This window comes from Gymnodraco acuticeps, unplaced genomic scaffold, assembly GCF_902827175.1.
Source record: "Gymnodraco acuticeps unplaced genomic scaffold, fGymAcu1.1, whole genome shotgun sequence".
In the NCBI taxonomy this organism is placed as follows: Eukaryota; Metazoa; Chordata; class Actinopteri; order Perciformes; family Bathydraconidae; genus Gymnodraco; species Gymnodraco acuticeps.
In genome coordinates, this window is record NW_022991365.1 from 1 (window position 1) to 20,773 (window position 20,773).

General features: G+C 46.0%; 1 protein-coding gene across 5 annotated transcripts; it reads left to right on the forward strand.

Annotated features, from left to right (window-relative positions):
• Positions 1-513: 513 nt before the first annotated feature.
• On the forward strand, positions 514-19,117 carry LOC117562801 (alpha-mannosidase 2-like; the record flags this gene model as incomplete). Of its 5 annotated transcripts, none has more annotated exon segments than XM_034240698.1 (12): positions 514-1,197; positions 2,776-2,904; positions 3,160-3,369; positions 3,653-3,797; positions 4,069-4,156; positions 6,222-6,305; positions 6,402-6,529; positions 7,390-7,563; positions 7,870-8,056; positions 15,821-15,998; positions 17,239-17,423; positions 18,923-19,117. In XM_034240698.1, coding segments are annotated over 11 exon segments (1,703 nt in total), but the record flags the coding sequence as incomplete, so codon positions are not given.
• Positions 19,118-20,773: the final 1,656 nt, after the last annotated feature.

The window sequence follows — 20,773 nt, forward strand, 5'->3', positions numbered from 1 at the left end:
GTGCGTAGGCTGTGTGCGTGCTCAGGCTGTGTGTGTGTGCGTGCTCAGGCTGTGTGTGTGTGCGTGCTCAGGCTGTGTGTGTGTGCGTGCTCAGGCTGTGTGTGTGTGCGTGCTCAGGCTGTGTGTGTGTGCGTGCTCAGGCTGTGTGTGTGTGTGCGTGCTCAGGCTGTGTGTGTGTGTGTGCTCAGGCTGTGTGTGTGTGTGTGCTCAGGCTGTGTGTGTGTGCGTGCTCAGGCTGGGCTCCGCAGTGTCTCGCAGCAACCAGGAAACGACCCCAGTAACCCAGCTCTCACTGTCCGCTCCTCGAGCCTCAAAGGGCGGAGCAGCGAGCCCCCCAACACGGCCCCCAGACCCCACGCAGCATTCTGACCTGTTTGTCATCACTGGAGTCATTTCCTGGTTGCTAACAAACGCCATTGTAAAACATCATCACTGATGTTCAGCTGTAACGAGGGTGGACTCATCAGAACAGAGAGGGCGAGCTGACCAATCAGAGCACAGTGGGCGAGCTGACCAATCAAAGCACAGTGGGCTCACAGGGGGGGAGGAGGAGCTCCAACAAGCCGTGCAGGACAGAGAGTGAATACACAGACTCTACAGAGATGCTGTGAGAAACCAATGAGTTACTATGTATTGATCTGTTACAGCATTTAGGAGGTTAATAAAGTTTGAACAATAAAATAAACAGCAGATATATATTTATCTATATCTGCTGTTTATTTTATATATATATTTATATATCTACAGTAGAAAACACACATCATAAAGAATATAAAATATCCTGCATTTACTACAGAAAGCAGCAGAAATATACATTTATATATTTGTATATTAATTATATATATATATTAACATTTAGACATTCTTTCAGTAATTGAGTATTTAAACGATAGAAGTACTTTTCCTGAAGTGATCTGAGTACTTTTTAAAGTACATTTAATGGGATTTAAGGACCTCCTCCTAAAGACGTCATTTCCTGGCCGGAAGTGTCGGCAGCGCTGAGTCAGCTGAACCAAACCGGAAGCAAAACAAACAGCAGAGCTCGTGCACAAACGCTCCGACAGACTTCAACGTTTTTAATTATATTAACTTTAATAATTAAGAACTTTTTTTATTTGAGTTTCTTCCCGCGGGAATTTGCGTCATCGCACTGGACGAACAGCACGGGACACTCTGCAGCAGCAACGCGGAAGTGAGGCAAGTTTGAATTTTAATATGAAGTTTAGATATTATCTTTAAGCCCGTTTGAGCTGCGCGCGCAGGTTCTGGCTCTGATTACAGAAGACTTTATAATAAATAATCTTTATTTATATATGTTCAGGAATAAAAGCCGTTTATTGAATTGCAAACGGTTTTTATTAAATGATTATTAAAGAAGCTGAGAGACACGTCACAGTTAATAACTAATAAAGATTAAAGTTGACCCTTCAGTGAGATCTCACTAACTCAAAATAACACCTGAAGTGAACATGATGTTACTAAACTCTTTAAATGAAGAAGAAACAGATAAATGTCTTGATTTTGAAATTATTAACATTTTAAAGATGTTTTTTAAGAATATTTTAAACGAAAAATAAAATATCTTTAAATCTTTATGTTTCGTAAAGATTATAATAATTGTAATGTTTTTTTTTTAATGCTTTAAATATTCAAATGTTATTAAATCATGTATTTAGATCAGTGGTTCTCAACTGGTGGGTCGCGGACCCGTTTCCAGTGGGTGTGAGTGAAGAAAAGAAAAATTGAAAAAGAAACTTTTATTTTGAAGGCCCGATGTTCTGCCGCTATGCAGTCGGCGTTGGACTGGAAGTACCGGAGACCATAAACGGTTTTGCAAACTTCTGTCACGTAGTGATCATCTTCTCAATAACATCACATTTAGCTGAGGCTTTTATCCAAAGCGACTCACAGTAAGTGCGTTCGACCAGGAAGACACAACCTTGAAGAAAACAGAATCATAAAGTACATCAGGTTTCATAGAGCCAAACATTTCAAGTGCTACTCAACTGGCTTTAGGTAAGCCAACCCTTTATTAGTATATAAGTGCTTTGTAATAATCTTTTCTGATGTTTTCTCGAGTCTTCTAGCCAATCAGAATCAAGATTGTTGCCGGAAGTCCCCACGGAGAATAACTTTGCGGTAGAACTATTCTTTATACATCCATGGGTACAACTTCAGATAGAAATGAACACATAATGAACTATGACCCCCGGTCTGATGATTGACAGGTCACAGAACAATGGGAGCTATCTCCCCTTACCCACAATTTAAAGTAAGTCACACAGACTCCTCTTTGCTCTCTCTCTGTGAGGAGCAGCAAGCTGTCAGAACAACGTGAAAAACAAACAATGGCATCAAATATTATTAACATGTCGGGTAGCAATAGATGTATTTATTTTCTTCTCAGAGTGTACCAGAATGCGTAGTTTATATGTTTAGTATGTATAGAAATCTTCTGGGGAGAATCCCCCCAGACCCCCTGCTGGGGTTGGGTTTCAGCATGTGGACCTTTTGATACCGTTCAGCTTTGATTCCATCATCTCATGAACCCTTTAAAGCGTTCTTCAGTTCTGTGAAGGGATGTGTGCGCTGCACTTTCATATTGTCTGCTGAGAAGCGTATATATTACAGCACCATTTGGTGTTGAATAGATTTGAGTGGTTAGAAATTTCGGGTCGCGATTTATTGCCAAGGAAAGAGTGTGTCCCGAGGCCGGACCAGCTGAGAGCCCCTGCTCTAGATGTCTTAGCTATATTAATATCACCGTGTTTCCAGATGAAGAGGAAGCGGCTGCTCGCGCTCTTTGTGGGCGGAGTCTTCATCGCCGCCGTGATGTCACTGCATCGCATGCTGGAGCAGGAGGCGAAGCCTCAGCAGGAAGCACCTGCAGGACAGGGGGACCAGGTGAGCCCCCCCCCCCGTAAACAATACATACATAGAAATGCTTACAATAACAACGAGACTATGCTACGCTGCTGCTAAGCGTTAGCAACAGCTGCTTCACCCTCCCTATTGAATTATTAAATATGAAAGGTGTCCCTCGGGTTACCGGAGAACAATCCCCTTTATTCTATAATAACACTTCACTTCCATTACTTTTTGATTTCTGGAGTTTTTAGTTTGTATACGTTTTCTGATGACATCACTTCCTGTCTGCAGGATTTGTCCCGCCTCGCTCAGAAGATTGACAGGTTGGAGCGTCTCCTTAGCGACAACAACCGTCTGGTTGCTACGCTACGAGACTCTCTGCTACACCCTAAAGGGGACAATAGAGGAGGAGCCAATGTAAGCTCCGCCCACAGCCCAGCTGACTCGCTGCCTGGCTGTCGATTGGCCGACGAGACAAAGGGTGGAGCCGACGAAGTGCAGGTTAGCTTAGCAGATGCTAACAGATGTTTTGTTGTAAAAGCTGGTTTATCGTTGTTCACTTTCTGCTGGAATTTCTTCTGTTTTCTTTATTTTTAAGATATTTTAGACATTTTTCATTTATTTATTACATTTATTAATATTATCATTTCTGGATATTCTGGATATGTTTAAGTGTGTGTATAAAGTGTGTATAAAGTATGTGTGTGTGTGTGTGTGTGTGTGTGACAGTGTGTATAAAGTGTGTGTCTGTGACAGTGTGTATTAAAGTGCGTGTTCCCGTCAGCTGCTGGATGTTTACGATCGGCTCCCGTTCGATAACCCTCCCGGCGGCGTCTGGAAACAAGGCTTTGATATCCGTTACCAAGGAGACGAGTGGGACGAGACGCCGCTGGAGGTGATCCTGGTGCCGCACTCTCACAACGACCCCGGTAACCATAACAACGTAACGTTAACAACGTAACGTTAACAACGTAACGCTAACGACGTAGCACTAACGACGTAGCACTAACGACGTAGCGCTAACGACGTAGCGCTAATGACGTAACGTTAACGGCGTAACGCTAACGACGTAGCGCTAACGACGTAACGCTAACGATTGAATGTGATTTTGTGTGTGACATCACTGCTGCTTCCTGTCCACGCTCCGTCCCACCTGTTTATTTATAAACTCATTATAAATAAAGTTTTGCCGTGTTTCAGGCTGGCTGAAGACGTTTGATAATTATTATCACGACCAGACGAAACACATCCTCAACAATATGCTGACCAAACTGTCTGAGGACAGCAGGTACAACCGCTTATCAAGTAACACCTCCTTTCCACTTCCTGTCAGGTTTCCTGTCTGGGACCCCTTGGTTTTAAAAACATTTTCATTTTCATTAAGTCTATTGGACAATAGTGTCTTATAACACAACAAGTAGATTCATGTGTAATTGATGATGTTATCAGCTTCCTGTTCTCAGCTTCCTGTCTCTAGCTTCCTGTTATCTGCTTCCTGTCATCAGCTTCCTGTCTCTAGCTTCCTGTTATCTGCTTCCTGTCTCTAGCTTCCTGTCATCAGCTTCCTGTCTCTAGCTTCCTGTCATCAGCTTCCTGTCTCTAGCTTCCTGTCATCAGCTTCCTGTCTCTAGCTTCCTATTATCTGCTTCCTGTCTCTAGCTTCCTGTCATCAGCTTCCTGTCTCTAGCTTCCTGTCATCAGCTTCCTGTCTCTAGCTTCCTGTCATCAGCTTCCTGTCTCTAGCTTCCTGTCATCAGCTTCCTGTCTCTAGCTTCCTGTCATCAGCTTCCTGTCTCTAGCTTCCTGTCATCAGCTTCCTGTCTCTAGCTTCCTGTCATCAGCTTCCTGTCTCGAGCTTCCTATTATCAGCTTCCTGTCTCTAGCTTCCTGTCATCAGCTTCCTGTCTCTAGCTTCCTGTCATCAGCTTCCTGTCGCTAGCTTCCTGTCATCAGCTTCCTGTCTCTAGCTTCCTGTCATCAGCTTCCTGTCTCAAGCTTCCTGTTATCTGCTTCCTGTCTCTAGCTTCCTGTCATCAGCTTCCTGTCTCTAGCTTCCTGTCATCAGCTTCCTGTCTCTAGCTTCCTGTCATCAGCTTCCTGTCTCTAGCTTCCTGTCATCAGCTTCCTGTCTCTAGCTTCCTGTTCTCAGCTTCCTGTCTCTAGCTTCCTGTTCTCAGCTTCCTGTCTCTAGCTTTCTGTTATCTGCTTCCTGTTATCTGCTTCCTGTCATCAGCTTCCTGTCTCTAGCTTCCTGTCATCAGCTACATGTCTCTAGCTTCCTGTTCTCAACTTCCTGTCTCTAGCTTCCTGTTATCAGCTTCCTGTCTCTAGCTTCCTGTCATCAGCTTCCTGTCTCTAGCTTCCTGTTCTCAACTTCCTGTCTCTAGCTTCCTGTTCTCAGCTTCCTGTCTCTAGCTTTCTGTTCTCATCTTCCTGTCTCTAGCTTTCTGTTATCTGCTTCCTGTTATCTGCTTCCTGTCTCTAGCTTCCTGTTCTCTGCTTCCTGTTATCTGCTTCCTGTCTCTAGCTTCCTGTTCTCTGCTTCCTGTTATCTGCTTCCTGTCTCTAGCTTCCTGTTCTCTGCTTCCTGTTATCTGCTTCCTGTCTCTAGCTTCCTGTTATCTGCTTCCTGTTCTCTGCTTCCTGTTCTCTGCTTCCTGCTATCAGCTTCCTGTTCTCAGCTTCCTGTTATCTGCTTCCTGTTCTCTGCTTCCTGTTATTTGCTTCCTGTTATCTGCTTCCTGTTATCTGCTTCCTGTATCTAGCTTCCTGTTCTCAGCTTCCTGTTATCTGCTTCCTGTTATCAGCTTCCTGTTCTCTGCTTCCTGTTCTCTGCTTCCTGCTTTCAGCTTCCTGTTCTCCGCTTCCTGTTCTCTGCTTCCTGTTATCTGCTTCCTATTATCTGCTTCCTGTTCTCTGCTTCCTGTTCTCCACTTCCTGTTCTCCGCTTCCTGTTATCAGCTTCCTGTTCTCTGCTTCCTGTTCTCTGCTTCCTGTTCTCTGCTTCCTGTTCTCTGCTTCCTGCTATCAGCTTCCTGTTCTCCGCTTCCTGTTCTCCGCTTCCTGTTCTCCGCTTCATGTTCTCTGCTTCCTGTTCTCCGCTTCCTGTTCTCCGCTTCCTGTTCTCTGCTTCCTGTTCTCCGCTTCCTGTTCTCCGCTTCCTGTTCTCCGCTTCCTGTTCTCTGCTTCCTGTCTCTGCTTCCTGTTCTCTGCTTCCTGTTCTCTGCTTCCTGTTATCTGCTTCCTGTTCTCTGCTTCCTGTTATCTGCTTCCTGTTCTCTGCTTCCTGTTATCTGCTTCCTGTTCTCTGCTTCCTGATATCAGCTGTGTAACAGGAAGTGATGTCTCTGCAGGAGGAAGATGATCTGGGCAGAGATCAGTTATTTCTCTAAATGGTGGGAAGAGCTCGACCAGAAGAAGAGAGACACGGTCAAACGGTAACTCAAACTAAATATAATATGAATCCAGAAATAAATAAATGTCTTGAATTAACACAATGATCTCCTGTGGTGTGCTGCTCTGTGATTGGTCAGCCTGCTGGCGGGGGGGCAGCTGGAGATAGTGACGGGTGGCTGGGTGATGGCCGACGAGGCAAACTCTCATTATTACGCTTTGTTGGATCAGCTGATAGAAGGACATCAGTGGATACAGACACACCTGGGTAATATATACTTTAAAGAGTCCTCTGATGTATATCAGTATGCAGTGTCTCTACTTTAAAGAGTCCTCTCCTGCTGATGTTCAGTGTCTCTACTTTAAAGAGTCCTCTCCTGCTGATGTTCAGGTGTATATCAGTATGTAGTGTCTCTACTTTAAAGAGTCCTCTCCTGCTGATGTTCAGGTGTATATCAGTATGTAGTGTCTCTACTTTAAAGAGTCCTCTCCTGCTGATGTTCAGGTGTATATCAGTATGTAGTGTCTCTACTTTAAAGAGTCCTCTCCTGCTGATGTTCAGGTGTATATCAGTGTGTAGTGTCTCTACTTTAAAGAGTCCTCTCCTGCTGATGATCAGGTGTATATCAGTATGTAGTGTCTCTACTTTAAAGAGTCCTCTCCTGCTGATGTTCAGGTGTATATCAGTATGTAGTGTCTCTACTTTAAAGAGTCCTCTCCTGCTGATGTTCAGGTGTATATCAGTATGTAGTGTCTCTACTTTAAAGAGTCCTCTCCTGCTGATGTTCAGGTGTATATCAGTATGTAGTGTCTCTACTTTAAAGAGTCCTCTCCTGCTGATGTTCAGGTGTATTTCAGTATGTAGTGTCTCTACTTTAAAGAGTCCTCTCCTGCTGATGTTCAGGTGTATATCAGTATGTAGTGTCTCTACTTTAAAGAGTCCTCTCCTGCTGATGTTCAGGTGTATATCAGTATGTAGTGTCTCTACTTTAAAGAGTCCTCTCCTGCTGATGTTCAGGTGTATATCAGTATGTAGTGTCTCTGCTTTAAAGAGTCCTCTCCTGCTGATGTTCAGGTGTATATCAGTAGGTAGTGTCTCTGCTTTAAAGAGTCCCCTCCTGTCTGCAGGTGTGAAGCCGAGCAGTGGTTGGGCGATCGACCCGTTTGGCCACTCCCCCTCCATGGCCTACCTGCTGAAGGGGGCGGGGCTTAGCAACATGGTCATCCAGCGCGTTCACTACGCTGTGAAGAAGGAGTTCGCCCGGCAAAAGACTCTGGAGTTCAAGTGGAGGCAGAGCTGGGGTTAGTTCACCTGTTATTATATAAATACTGTAATAGTAAGTGCTATTAGTGAGTACTATAGTACTAAGGAAACAATATATAGAAATAATACATATGTAAGAAAATGTACTATAAGGAGAGAGAGTTTCAGACTCCTCCCCCCTCACTGACATCACTCTATTTGATGTGTTTCAGACTCCTCTCCCCTCAGTGACATCACTCTATTTGATGTGTTTCAGACTCCTCTCCCCTCACTGACATCACTCTGTTTGATGTGTTTCAGACTCCTCCCCCCTCACTGACATCACTCTGTTTGATGTGTTTCAGACTCCTCCCCCCTCGGTGACATCACGTGTCACATGATGCCCTTCTACAGTTACGATGTCCCTCACACCTGCGGTCCCGACCCAGCCGTCTGCTGTCAGTTTGACTTTCACCGGCTGCCGGGGGGGCGGGTCTTCTGTCCCTGGAGGGTCCCCCCTCAGCCAATCACAGAGCAGAACGTCCACGAGAGGTACCATACCATACCATATACTTTATTGTCCCCGTAAGGACTTTTGTTCTGGACTCTGTCCTAGAGTTCCACATACATGTACATATACAAACATAATAAACATTAAAATACACACACATATCATCACTCATGCGCCGTGGTGGGCCGTCAGCAGGACCGTCTGCAGGGCCGTCAGCAGGGCCGTCAGCAGGGCCGTCTGCAGGGCCGTCTGCAGGGCCGTCAGCAGGGCCGTCAGCAGGGCCGTCTGCAGGGCCGTCTGCAGGGCCGTCTGCAGGGCCGTCGGCAGGGCCGTCTGCAGGGCCGTCAGCAGGGCCGTCTGCAGGGCCGTCAGCAGGGCCGTCAGCAGGGCCGTCTGCAGGGCCGTCTGCAGGGCCGTCAGCAGGGCCGTCTGCAGGGCCGTCTGCAGGGCCGTCAGCAGGGCCGTCTGCAGGGCCGTCTGCAGGGCCGTCTGCAGGGCCGTCAGCAGGGCCGTCAGCAGGGCCGTCTGCAGGGCCGTCTGCAGGGCCGTCGGCAGGGCCGTCGGCAGGGCCGTCGGCAGGGCCGTCGGCAGGGCCGTCGGCAGGGCCGTCGGCAGGGCCGTCTGCAGGGCCGTCGGCAGGGCCGTCAGCAGGGCCGTCAGCAGGGCCGTCAGCAGGGCCGTCAGCAGGGCCGTCAGCAGGGCCGTCTCTGCTGGCCTGAAACCAATCACATCAAGTGTGTGGAAAAGGGTTTTCTTGAGTATTTAGTTTTACGTTTTAATAATATAATATCCTCAACATTACAAAATGAAGTAAGGTTTTGTTGAGGCTGAACTGGAATTTCCTACATCAAAAAGTCACTTGAACGCCTCTCAGTTATTTCAGTTGGCAGGGGAACAGCAGATACTGCTAGCCTTTTGTTGAAAGACAACACATTTGATTGGTAATCAGCATGAGTGACAGATTCATCAGCCAATCAGATGCTGATGTTCAATGACAGTGTCCTGAGCTGAACTTCCTTTATTTACAAGTGACGGTGAGCACGTTACTATTCGCCTCATTTTAGAGCGACGTGAGAGTGCACGATGACACGAGTTTAGTAATAGATTACTCATTGATCCATGTTGGGACACGTCGTCTGCTTTTAACCCTCATCTAGCTGGCTGTTGTATTGTTGATCAGCTGTTGTGATTGTTGATCAGCTGTTGTATTGTTGATCAGCTGTTGTGATTGTTGATCAGCTGTTGTGATTGTTGATCAGCTGTTGTATTGTTGATCAGCTGTTGTATTGTTGATCAGCTGTTGTGATTGTTGATCAGCTGTTGTGATTGTTGATCAGCTGTTGTATTGTTGATCAGCTGTTGTATTGTTGATCAGCTGTTGTATTGTTGATCAGCTGTTGTATTGTTGATCAGCTGTTGTATTGTTGATCAGCTGTGTATTGTTGATCAGCTGTTGTATTGTTGATCAGCTGTTGTATTGTTGATCAGCTGTTGTGATTGTTGATCAGCTGTTGTATTGTTGATCAGCTGTTGTGATTGTTGATCAGCTGTTGTATTGTTGATCAGCTGTTGTATTGTTGATCAGCTGTTGTATTGTTGATCAGCTGTTGTATTGTTGATCAGCTGTTGTATTGTTGATCAGCTGTTGTATTGTTGATCAGCTGTTGTATTGTTGATCAGCTGTTGTGATTGTTGATCAGCTGTTGTATTGTTGATCAGCTGTTGTATTGTTGAGAGATGGTTTGGCATCATGTGATCATGGCTGCATTGGCTGGAACCATAGACGCTGGAACTGAGGTTACCTACTGTAACCCCAGCTTCTATGAGTAAATGGCTTCGCCCTCTAAGGCTATCGCTATTGGGTTATCCCTCTGCGCCCCCGCGCAGCACTGAAAACTTGTAGTTCACGCCCACCCGCAAGGTGGGCCCCACCCTCGGGCTCCTTCCGGTATAAATAGGAAGGAGGCCCGGCAATCTGCTCCCACACAAAATAACTTTTCTTCAGCTATTCGTGGAGCCAGTGGGGCCCAGCGCTTAGAGGGCTGCGCCATTTACTCATAGAAGCTGGGTTACAGTAGGTAACCTCAGTTCTATTTCGTATATGGCTTCGCCCTCTAAGGCTATCGCTATTGGGTTAAGGGTGAAGCATGATATAGTCTGCGCCCCATTGGGTCCGCCCGGCACTAGAAGTACAGACACACCTGCACAATAACACCCCCTGCCTGTTGTGCCATGCGTAAAGGCGCATCACCGTCCCTGGAACATAGCAAAACATGCCTATCTTCCCGACGGGGTGAAGGCTGGGAACAATACATACCAGCCGCTGTGAGAAAGTAGAGACGAAGGTCCCACCTTGTCCAGCGATCATAGAGGGGGAACAGCAGCTCTCTGCGTATCAGACAGGTAGGAGAGCGCTCAGCTGGATCCCTGACGTCACTCACTCTGACCAGGCACTCCGTACGAAGTGTGTCAGAGTAAAAGGAACATCCCTTTCATACGAGGGGAAAAGGGCCGCTCTCTGTGTGCCGAGAGGCAGGAGAGAGGCACACAGCTGGCTCCCTGACGTCACTCACTCCGACAGGACACCCAGTACAGGGTGTGTCAGAGAGGAAAGGGAGACCTCCCTCAAATAAAAATGAATACATGAACAGGGGGAAGACCAAGATGCAGCCGTGCAAATATCTTCCACTGACATTCCTCCGTGCAAAGCCGTGGAGGAGGAAATTCCTCTGGTGGAGTGCGCCTTGATGTTCTCCGGGGGCTCCACCCCAGAGGAGACATATGCCTGCGACACAGCCTCACACAGCCAGTGTGACAGCCGTTGTGCCGACAGAGGCTGCAGATCGAGCGCTCTCTATAGTGCACAAACAGGCGCTGAGAACGCGCCACATAGCAAGACAGCGCGCGCACAGGACAGAGGAGATGAGACGTGGCTTCTTCCTCCGACCTGTGAGGAGGGGGGAATAAGCCAGCCAGGGTGATCACTCTCGACCTAAAAGAGTTGTGATGACCTTAGACATGAAGCCGGGTTAGGGCGTAAAACAGCTGAACTGCATCTCCTTAGATCCGGAGAGCTGACGGAGCCACAGAGAGAGCAGAGAGATCACCCTTTTCTCTGATCGAGCCAAAAGCAGAGCTACTTTGGCTGAATACAGTTTAAGGGGAACCTGATCAGGTTCAAATGGGGCTTTGCTTCAGTGCGCGTAACACCAAAGACAAATCCCACTGAGGCGCCTTTCAGTGTGCGTGACACAGGTCTGAGTCTCCATACTCGTCGCATACAACGGCTGCTGCGCTCTGCGAGCCCCTCGGTTCAACTCCCCGGGAACATACATTGCTCTGATGGAGAGCAACGTGTGCGTGCCCAGAGCAGCAGCCGCCTGGCTGCGTTCAGAAGCTGCGCAGATCGTACTCCTCCCTGGTGCAACCAACCAAGCACACTGCTGTAACCACACCTCCAGAACCCAACCACTCATTGATGCTTTAAATAGCTCTACCTGTACAGGCTTGCATCTATCTTGTAGTCCAAAACTAACCGCACAATATGTACTGACACTGAGCGGTGAACATATAACACTGTGCAGACTGCAACATTCTGCTGCAGCAGAATTCACTCTTTGATATAACACGAACATTCCTGACAATAGACCTCAATAGTCATCTTTATGGTGTTCATGCCTTTTTAATCACATTTTTTAATGGAACATTCATAAATAAATATAACTTAAATATATAAAATAAAGTGAACATTAACACCAATATTATCATTTATAAAAAACATAAGCTGCAGATTTTTTTATTAAATATACCAACTACAAAATAAGCGGGTATTAAAGTGTAAACGGACAACAACACGAAAATGAAAAGTCTTTTTCTCATCATGCATCTGGTGTGTAGTGATCCAATAGCGTTACCATAGCCTCGCCCTTTAACAGTTATCACGAGCCCTGGCTCAGCCTCACTCACCACGAGCCCAGCCTAGCCTTCTTACAGGCAAAGCCACTGATCAAGTCCTTGAAGTCCAGCTTTCAATGGACAGCACGGCAAGACTGCAAAGCATTATGGGGGGACAGGGCTGCGGAGCCTAGAGATGGATCTGTTGGTCCTGGCACCAGGGGGAGGGTTTAGTGAATAGCTGCTAAAAATGTACCTGCATTTATTAAATGTCAGCTAAAAGAGGAGTGAAATGAAAAACCTCTGCATTTTCTGTGAAGATATTAACAGTACTTAAAGGGAAATTTGAGTACTTTATTTATGTGTTTATGATTTAATTTCATAATTTTGGAGAAACCAGCTCGAGTGGCTAGAATCTGAAAATACACAACCACTTCCTCACAGAGCCCCTCCTCCAACACACACGGACATGACCAATGAGGGCACGGGATGAGTGTGTGCCCCGATGGAAGGCTGGCAGGCAGGTAGGCCGTCCAGTTACTTTAGCCGGCAGTGACAATTTGGAGAAAGCACTACCATTTTAACAAAATGGCTGCCATGTGTCAGACCACATGTGGCTTCAGTCAATATCAAAATCGTTTAACTCTTCAATACATTTTACCATTCCAATGTTCACCCCTGGGCTATGACGTGAGTAACACTATGACGTGAGTAACACTATGACGTGAGTAACACTATGACGTGAGTAACACTATGACGTGAGTAACACTATGACGTGAGTAACACTATGACGTGAGTAACACTATGACGTGAGTAACACTAATGACAGACTGGAAAGACGCACGTAACATTTGAAGATAAAATGACACCTTTAACAAACAAAGTAAGAAGTATCTGACTTATGTCTTAGTGCTCGTCCTCAAAGGATCTCTTGGTACAGGAGGCACTTCAGAATAAAAGCGTTTTGTGTAGCAGTACACCAATGATGTCATTTTGGGTGACTGACATTTATTTGATATTATTAATAATAATTTGCGTATTTTGTTACCATTTCAGTGTTAGCCTATATGTAATGCTTGTTATATTTAATGCTTGTAATGTTATGTAAATATAAATTAGATTTATTTATTGAAAAAAAAAATCTTTTAAATGAGAACTATAGGCTCCACTTCCTGTATGATCAAAGTGACAAGGCAGTTCCTTGAACTTGGCATTTTAAATAAATTGCAATTTACGTATAAAACCATTTTTTTATTTAGTACCATTGCAAAGACAATCTCTATGTATTCAACATATATAATGAATGTGAGTATTAGGTCAACGTCATGTATTTTGGTGTCTATCGGGATGTTAAGAGCATTCCATGGAATATAATAACTAGGGCCGGGACTTTAACGCGTTAATTAAGATGAATTAATTACACAAAAATTAACGCATTTTAATCGCACTTATTTTTGCACCGCGGAACGTTTCTCACTGGATGAGTTTCAGGCGTACCGATTATACTGGAGCACCAACTAACGTTCATGACTTCAGACAACAACAAACCACAGTGAACAACAGTGGGAAATGTTGTTTTAAAAAACGGACGGATGGAAGCGTCGATAAGAGCACGGTTGTGTGCAAATTATGCAAAAAGGAATTGGCATATCACCGCAGCACATCAAGCCTCAAGTATCACCTCAATGCAAAACATATAGCAGCTAGCGTGGAAGCTAGCGTGGACGTTAGCCTCTTTTATCGCGTTCACACCAAAAAGAGCTGGTACTAAAATTAGTTCATGAGAACCTTTTTACCCCCACGAAAGTCCCTGCTAGAGAGCAGAGAGCTGCTAGAGAGCAGGGACTTTCGTACGGCTCTCTTGTGAGAAAAGAGCTATATTTCTGATTGGCTGGGCGGATTGCAAACCACGCCCCGTAAAACTCCCAAAAAGTTTTGTGAATTTTATTATCCTCGCATTAGCATTATTAGCATTAGCATTAGCCCAGCGCAGAAACGCAGAGAGACTAACTTATGGCAACACAAAATAAAACATGGGAGCGGTGGAGATGAGGAGGTGTCGGCGTTCTGGCGATTTACTCGGAAGGCTGCTGGGACTCCCAGCAGCTTCTACTGAAGCCAGTCCCCAACTCCGGGGACTTCCGGCCGGGGACTTCCGGCCGGGGACTTTGGGCGGCAGTATACGCCGTGAAGTGGTTTGCGGCCTGCCAGTAAACCCAAAGCAGAAGAAGAAGTGACGTCAGCGGCTTCATTTGCCTAATCCTCCCTCAGGTTCAAAGAGTTCTCATGAACTAAGTTCTCATGAACCTTTGTGGGAAAAGTACTGCGGTGTGAATGCGCCTAATGGTATACTAAAATCCATGTGAAAAAAATGGCTTCTCACTGTTCTCAGGTCAAATATTTACATGTGATTAAAAATGCGATTAATTTCGATTAATTAATTACAAAGCCTCTAATTAATTAGATTAATTTTTTTAATCGAGTCCCGGCCCTAATAATAACAAGTGTATCTTGAGCCGGTTTCTCAAACTTACCTACCCCACCTTTAATGTCAGCAAAACATTAAAATGATTATATACAATGGACTACGCTTAGCTAACAGACACATTTCCACCACTCATAGACCACACCCACCTTTTCTTTGAAACACTGGGATACTGTCGCCCTTTAGGCCCTCTCTCTTTCTCTCCTTTCTTTTCTCTTTTGAAAGCCTGACTTTGTGAGTCGTTGAGACATCGTTCACACGTAAGTACTAGCATCCCTGCTCCTCACATGCTCTCACTCTCTGCTAGAAAGGGCCGGTGCTGCACCGCGTTTGGAAGCAGGACCAAACCATTACATGTAAATAGAGGGGGGTGTACAGAGGCTTTGGATTGGAAGAAAATAAGTTAAATGAATCGTAAGTTTAGTGAGCACATTATCAATATGACGTTATATTAATGTTAATTATTGATGATTGATGAAAGGTTACTTAAACATTTTTTTTAATGTTCTAAAAATGTTTGGGCCCCTGTCAGTCACGGGCCCTTAGAATCGTCCTAACTTTTCACCCCCCAGGGACACGAGGCCCCGTCCGCGGCTCGTAAGCCTGGACGGGCCAATCGTCCTCCTCGGCCGCAGCAGCAAGAGCGTCCGCTCTCCGCTTCCTGTCGCCCGAGGGGAGACGGGCGCAGTATGTGCATGCTACCTGCTGGTTTAGAGCCGCGTACGCGTGCTCTGACCCCAGGCAGGATTCGCATCCTGCTTTTATCTCTGCTGGTCATAACTCATTATGAACCCAGAGCCACATGAGGGACAATCACAGACGCAGTTGTTGCTCATGATGATTCTCAATTACTGTGCTTCAGTAACTGTGCTGGTTTGCTGAAGAAAAGAGGGAGCAGAGTGCCGGGCCTCCTTCCTATTTATACCGGAAGGAGCCCGAGGGTGGGGCCCACCTTGCGGGTGGGCGTGGACTACAAGTTTTCAGTGCTGCGCGGGGTCGCAGGGGGATTACCCAATAGCGATAGCCTTAGAGGGCGAAGCCATATACGAAATAGAACAGAGACGTGTAAAGTGTGTGTGCTTTCAATTGTTTACTGAAGGCGCTGTCTAAAGCCCCACGGTACGCCACTGAATTTACACAGACAGACACACACACACACACACACACAGAGACAGACACACACACACACAGACACACACACACACACACACAGAGACAGACACACACACACACACACACAACACACACACTGACACAGACACTGTTGCACAACCCTCATGGCCAACATGTCAAAGTATCTAACATCACAGGTGAGAATACTGATGAGGTCGTTGTTAATATTAATTTATGAGTGTTATCATTTTGCTTTTGAATATTTATATTTTATTATTGTGACTTTTTAGTCTTTTTATTGTAATACACTCAGAGCCCTCCTGCTATTGGACCAGTACCGCAGGAAGTCCCGCCTCTTCCGCTCTCCGGTGCTTTTCGTTCCGCTCGGAGATGATTTCCGCTTTGTGGAGTCGAGCGAGTGGGACGCTCAGTTCAGAAACTACCAGAAGCTGTTCGACTTCTTCCAGACGCACCCCGAGCTGCACGTCAGCGTGAGGACACGCATCTCTACTTCTTCTTCTGCTGTCTCTCTTCTCCTGTCATGCTAAAGTCACTCTCTGATGTCTTCTCTACATCACGTGTGTCCCCGGTGTCCCCCGTGTGTCACCATGTCCCCCCCGTGTGTCCCCCGTGTGTCAGGAGACTCTCAAAGTGATGTCTTCTCTACATCCCGGTGTGTCCCCATGTGTCCCCGGTGTGTCCCCATGTGTCCCCCGTGTGTCAGGAGACTCTCAAAGTGATGTCTTCTTTACATCCCGGTGTGTCCCCGGTGTGTCTCCAGGCTCGTTTTGGGACTCTCAGATTACTTCAAGTCTCTCTACATTTCTCTAAATGTCTCTCTGTCTCTCTCTGTCCCTCTAAATGTCTCTCTGTCTCTCTCTGTCCCTCTAAATGTCTCTCTGTCTCTCTCTGTCCCTCTAAATGACTCTAAATGTCTCTCTGTCTCTCTAAATGTCTCTCTGTCCCTCTAAATGTCTCTCTGTCTCTCTTTGTCTCTCTGTCTGTCTCTGTGTCTCCAGGCTCGTTTTGGGACTCTCTCAGATTACTTCAAGTCTCTCTACATTTCTCTAAATATCTCTCTGTCTCTCTCTGTCCCTCTAAATGTCTCTCTGTCTCTCTCTGTCCCTCTAAATGACTCTAAATGTATCTCTGTCTCTCTCTGTCCCTCTAAATGTCTCTCTGTCTCTCTCTGTCCCTCTAAATGACTCTAAATGTCTCTCTGTCTCTCTCTGTCCCTCTAAATGTCTCTCTGTCTCTCTCTGTCCCTCTAAATGACTCTAAATGTCTCTCTGTCTCTCTCTGTCCCTCTAAATGTCTCTCTCTGTCCCTCTAAATGACTCTAAATGTCTCTCTCTGTCCCTCTAAATGTCTCTCTGTCTCTCTCTGTCCCTCTAAATGACTCTAAATGTCTCTCTGTCTCTCTCTGTCCCTCTAAATGACTCTAAATGTCTCTCTGTCTCTCTCTGTCCCTCTAAATGACTCTAAATGTCTCTCTGTCTCTCTCTGTCCCTCTAAATGTCTCTCTGTCTCTCTCTGTCCCTCTAAATGACTCTAAATGTCTCTCTGTCTCTCTAAATGTCTCTCTGTCCCTCTAAATGTCTCTCTCTGTCCCTCTAAATGTCTCTCTCTGTCCCTCTAAATGTCTCTCTGTCTCTCTCTGTCCCTCTAAATGTCTCTCTGTCTCTCTAAATGTCTCTCTAAATGTCTCTCTGTCGGTCTCTGTGTCTCCAGGCTCGTTTTGGGACTCTCTCAGATTACTTCCAGGCTCTCCAGAAGGTGTTACCGGTCTCGTCTCTGCCGACGGTCCGCGGAGACTTCTTCACGTACGCCGACCGAGACGACCACTACTGGAGCGGATACTTCACGTCCAGACCGTTCTACAAGAGGCTGGACCGCACGCTGGAGGCCACGCTACGGTGAGTCTGAGGCTGTAGCATCAGACATGTGTTCAAAGGTATCTCCTGACTCACCGCACGCTGCAGACCACGCTACGGTGAGGAGATATCATCAAACATGTGTTCAAATAACTCATTATATGTTAATATGAATATTTATTGTGATATTTTTATGATTTTTAAAAAAAATGTTTTATTATTTAATTATTATTTTTAATATTTGTACTAATTTCTCGTGTCTATATAATTAAAAGATGTGTTTATAATTATATATTTCATCATTACATTACATTACATTTAGCTGAGGCTTTTATCCAAAGCGACTCACAGTAAGTGCATTCGACCAGGAAGACACAACCTTGAAGAAAACAGAACATCAGGTTTCATAGAGCAAAAACATTTCAACTGCTACTCAACTGGCTTTAGATAAGCCAGTCCTTTATTAGTATAAAAGTGCTTTGTTAGTAATTCTATCGCTGGAAGTGGAGTCGAAAGAGATGAGTTTTCAGTCTGGAAGATGTGCAAGCTATCTGCTGTCCTGATGTCAATGGGGAGCTCATTCCACCATCTTGGAGCCAGGACAGCAAACCCACGTGTTTTTGCCGATGGGAACTTGGGTCCCCCTCGCAGCGAGGGTGCAGCGAGCTGTTTGGCTGATGCAGAGCGTAGTGCACGCGCTGGGGTGTACGGTTTAACCATGTCCTGGATGTAGGAAGGGCCAGATCCATTCGCAGCATGGTAAGCAAGTACCAGTGTCTTGAAGTGGATTCTAGCAGTTACCGGAAGCCAGTGGAAGGGAGCGGAGGAGCGGAGTGGTGTGGGAGAATTTAGGAAGGTTGAAGACCAGACGAGCCGCTGCATTCTGGGTGAGCTGCAGAGGTCGGATGGCACATGCAGGTAGACCAGCCAGGAGGGAGTTGCAGTAGTCTAGGCGTGAGATGACGAGAGCCTGGACCAGAACCTGCGTGGCTTTCTGGATCAGCTGGGGACGCATCCTCCTGATGTTGTAAAGCGTGTATCTGCAGCAACGGGTTGTAGCAGCGATGTTTGCAGTGAAGGACAGGTTGTTATCTAGGGTCACACCCAGATTCCTTGCAGTCTGAGTCGGGGAAACATCAGAGGTGCCGATGTTGATTGTTAGGTCAAGAGTGGGACAATCTTTTCCCGGGAGGAAGAGCAGCTCAGTCTTGTCAAGGTTGAGCTTGAGGTGATGAGCAGACATCCACTGAGAGATGTCAGCTAGACAAGCAGAGATGCGTGCGACGACCTGGGTCTCTGAGCGGGGAAAGGACAGAATTAATTGGGTGTCGTCAGCGTAGCAGTGGTAAGAAAAACCATGCGGGCTAATGACTGATCCGAGCGAGTTTGTGTACAGGGAGAAGAGGAGGGGACCGAGAACAGAGCCCTGAGGGACCCCTGTAGTTAATTGACTAGGGTCGGACTCGGACCCTCTTCAAGTTACATTATGATATTTTTATAAAAAATGTAACACACGATATTATTACTATTTCTTCCGACAGAGCGACGGAGATCCTGTACAGCCTGACTCTGGCTGCGATGCGTTCCCATGGCGACGGTCGCCTGGCGACAGGGTTCCCGGCGCAGGATCACTTTCTACTTCTGACGGCTGGGAGGCGGGGCTTAGCGCTGTTCCAGCATCACGACGCTGTCACCGGCACCGCCAGAGACCCCGTCGTCATGGACTACGGAAACAGGTGCTATTAGCATGGGGAATATGTTAGCATAAAAAGTAAGGACGTGTGTTTGGTAGATTATTTCTTCTTTGTTGATTCTCAGCAATAACTCTAATACCGCTGGAAAGCCTGTTTCCTCTCCAATGGAGCAGCAGAGCGGAGTGTGCGGGGCGCGCCCATGAGACATGCTATCATCCAATCACCAAACAAGAGTCAGCTGTTTGGCTTTGAGAGGAGATCTGTCTCGTGGGCGCGCCCCGCATCTCAAGGTTCAAGGCTTTTATCGTCATGTGAGCATACAGTGAGGATATATAAATGATCTGAGGTCCCAGGCTCCTCCATCAGAGCAACACAATAACACAGATAACAGAGTGCCAGTAGATGAAAGTCTCCTCTCTTCTCTCCTCTCCTCTCTCCCCCCTACCTCTCCTCTCTCCCCCCTACCTCTCCTCTCTCCTCTCTGATGTGACTCCATCTGAGAGGAAAACAGAAAGCATCGATACAACCAAGAAATAATCTACCAACTCCATGTCCTTCATTTTTGTGTTACGTTTGTTAGCACAAAAACATGCTAGCATGTTAGCAACAGGGTGAGGATGAGAAACAGCACAGATTCACAGGTAGCAAGCAGGTACACGGACGTTAGCATGTTCAGCTAACGTGTCTCCAGGTAGCAAGCAGGTACACGGACGTTAGCATGTTCAGCTAACGTGTCTCCAGGTAGCAAGCAGGTACACGGACGTTAGCATGTTCAGCTAACGTGTCTCCAGGTAGCAAGCAGGTACACGGACGTTAGCATGTTCAGCTAACGTGTCTCCAGGTAGCAAGCAGGTACACGGACGTTAGCATGTTCAGCTAACGTGTCTCCAGGTAGCAAGCAGGTACACGGACGTTAGCATGTTCAGCTAAAGGTTTACCAGTACAGACATCGTGTTAGCATGTTAGCTTTAGCTGTTCCTTGTTTATTTGTTGTGAATAACATGTGATGAAGATCAATGACTGTCTTTATGTAACAAACCTTTACATTATTTTATATTTTGGACGGTTTTAATTCGGGTAAATGATCAGAACTTTGTGACTCCGGAACTCTTTAGCGTCTTTAGCGTTAGCATGTGTTTTGTCTCATTTGTCCCTCCATGCTTTCCGTTGAAGGACGACGTCGCGCTGACAACGGTAACCGCCTCGCTGACTGTTAGCATTAGCATCATACCCATTCATTTAGCATTAGCTTCCTTTAACCCTTCATAGAGTTCATGTTTGTTTACTTTAACCCTTCATAGAGTTCATGTTTGTTTACTTTAACCCTTCATAGAGTTCATGTTTGTTTACTTTAACCCCTTCATAGAGTTCATGTTTGTTTACTTTACCCTTCATAGGTTATGTTTTTACTTTAACCCTTCATTGAGTTCATGTTTGTTTACTTTAACCCTTCATTGAGTTCATCATGTTTGTTACTTTAACCTTCATATAGAGTTCATGTTTGTTTACTTAACCCTTCATAGAGTTCATGTTTGTTTACTTAATAACCCTTCATAGAGTTCATGTTTGTTTACTTTAACCCTTCATAGAGTTCATGTGTTGTTTACTTAACCCTTCATGAGTTCATGTTTGTTTACTTATTAACCCTTCATAGAGTTCATTTTGTTACTTTAACCCTTCTAGAGTTCATGTTTGTTT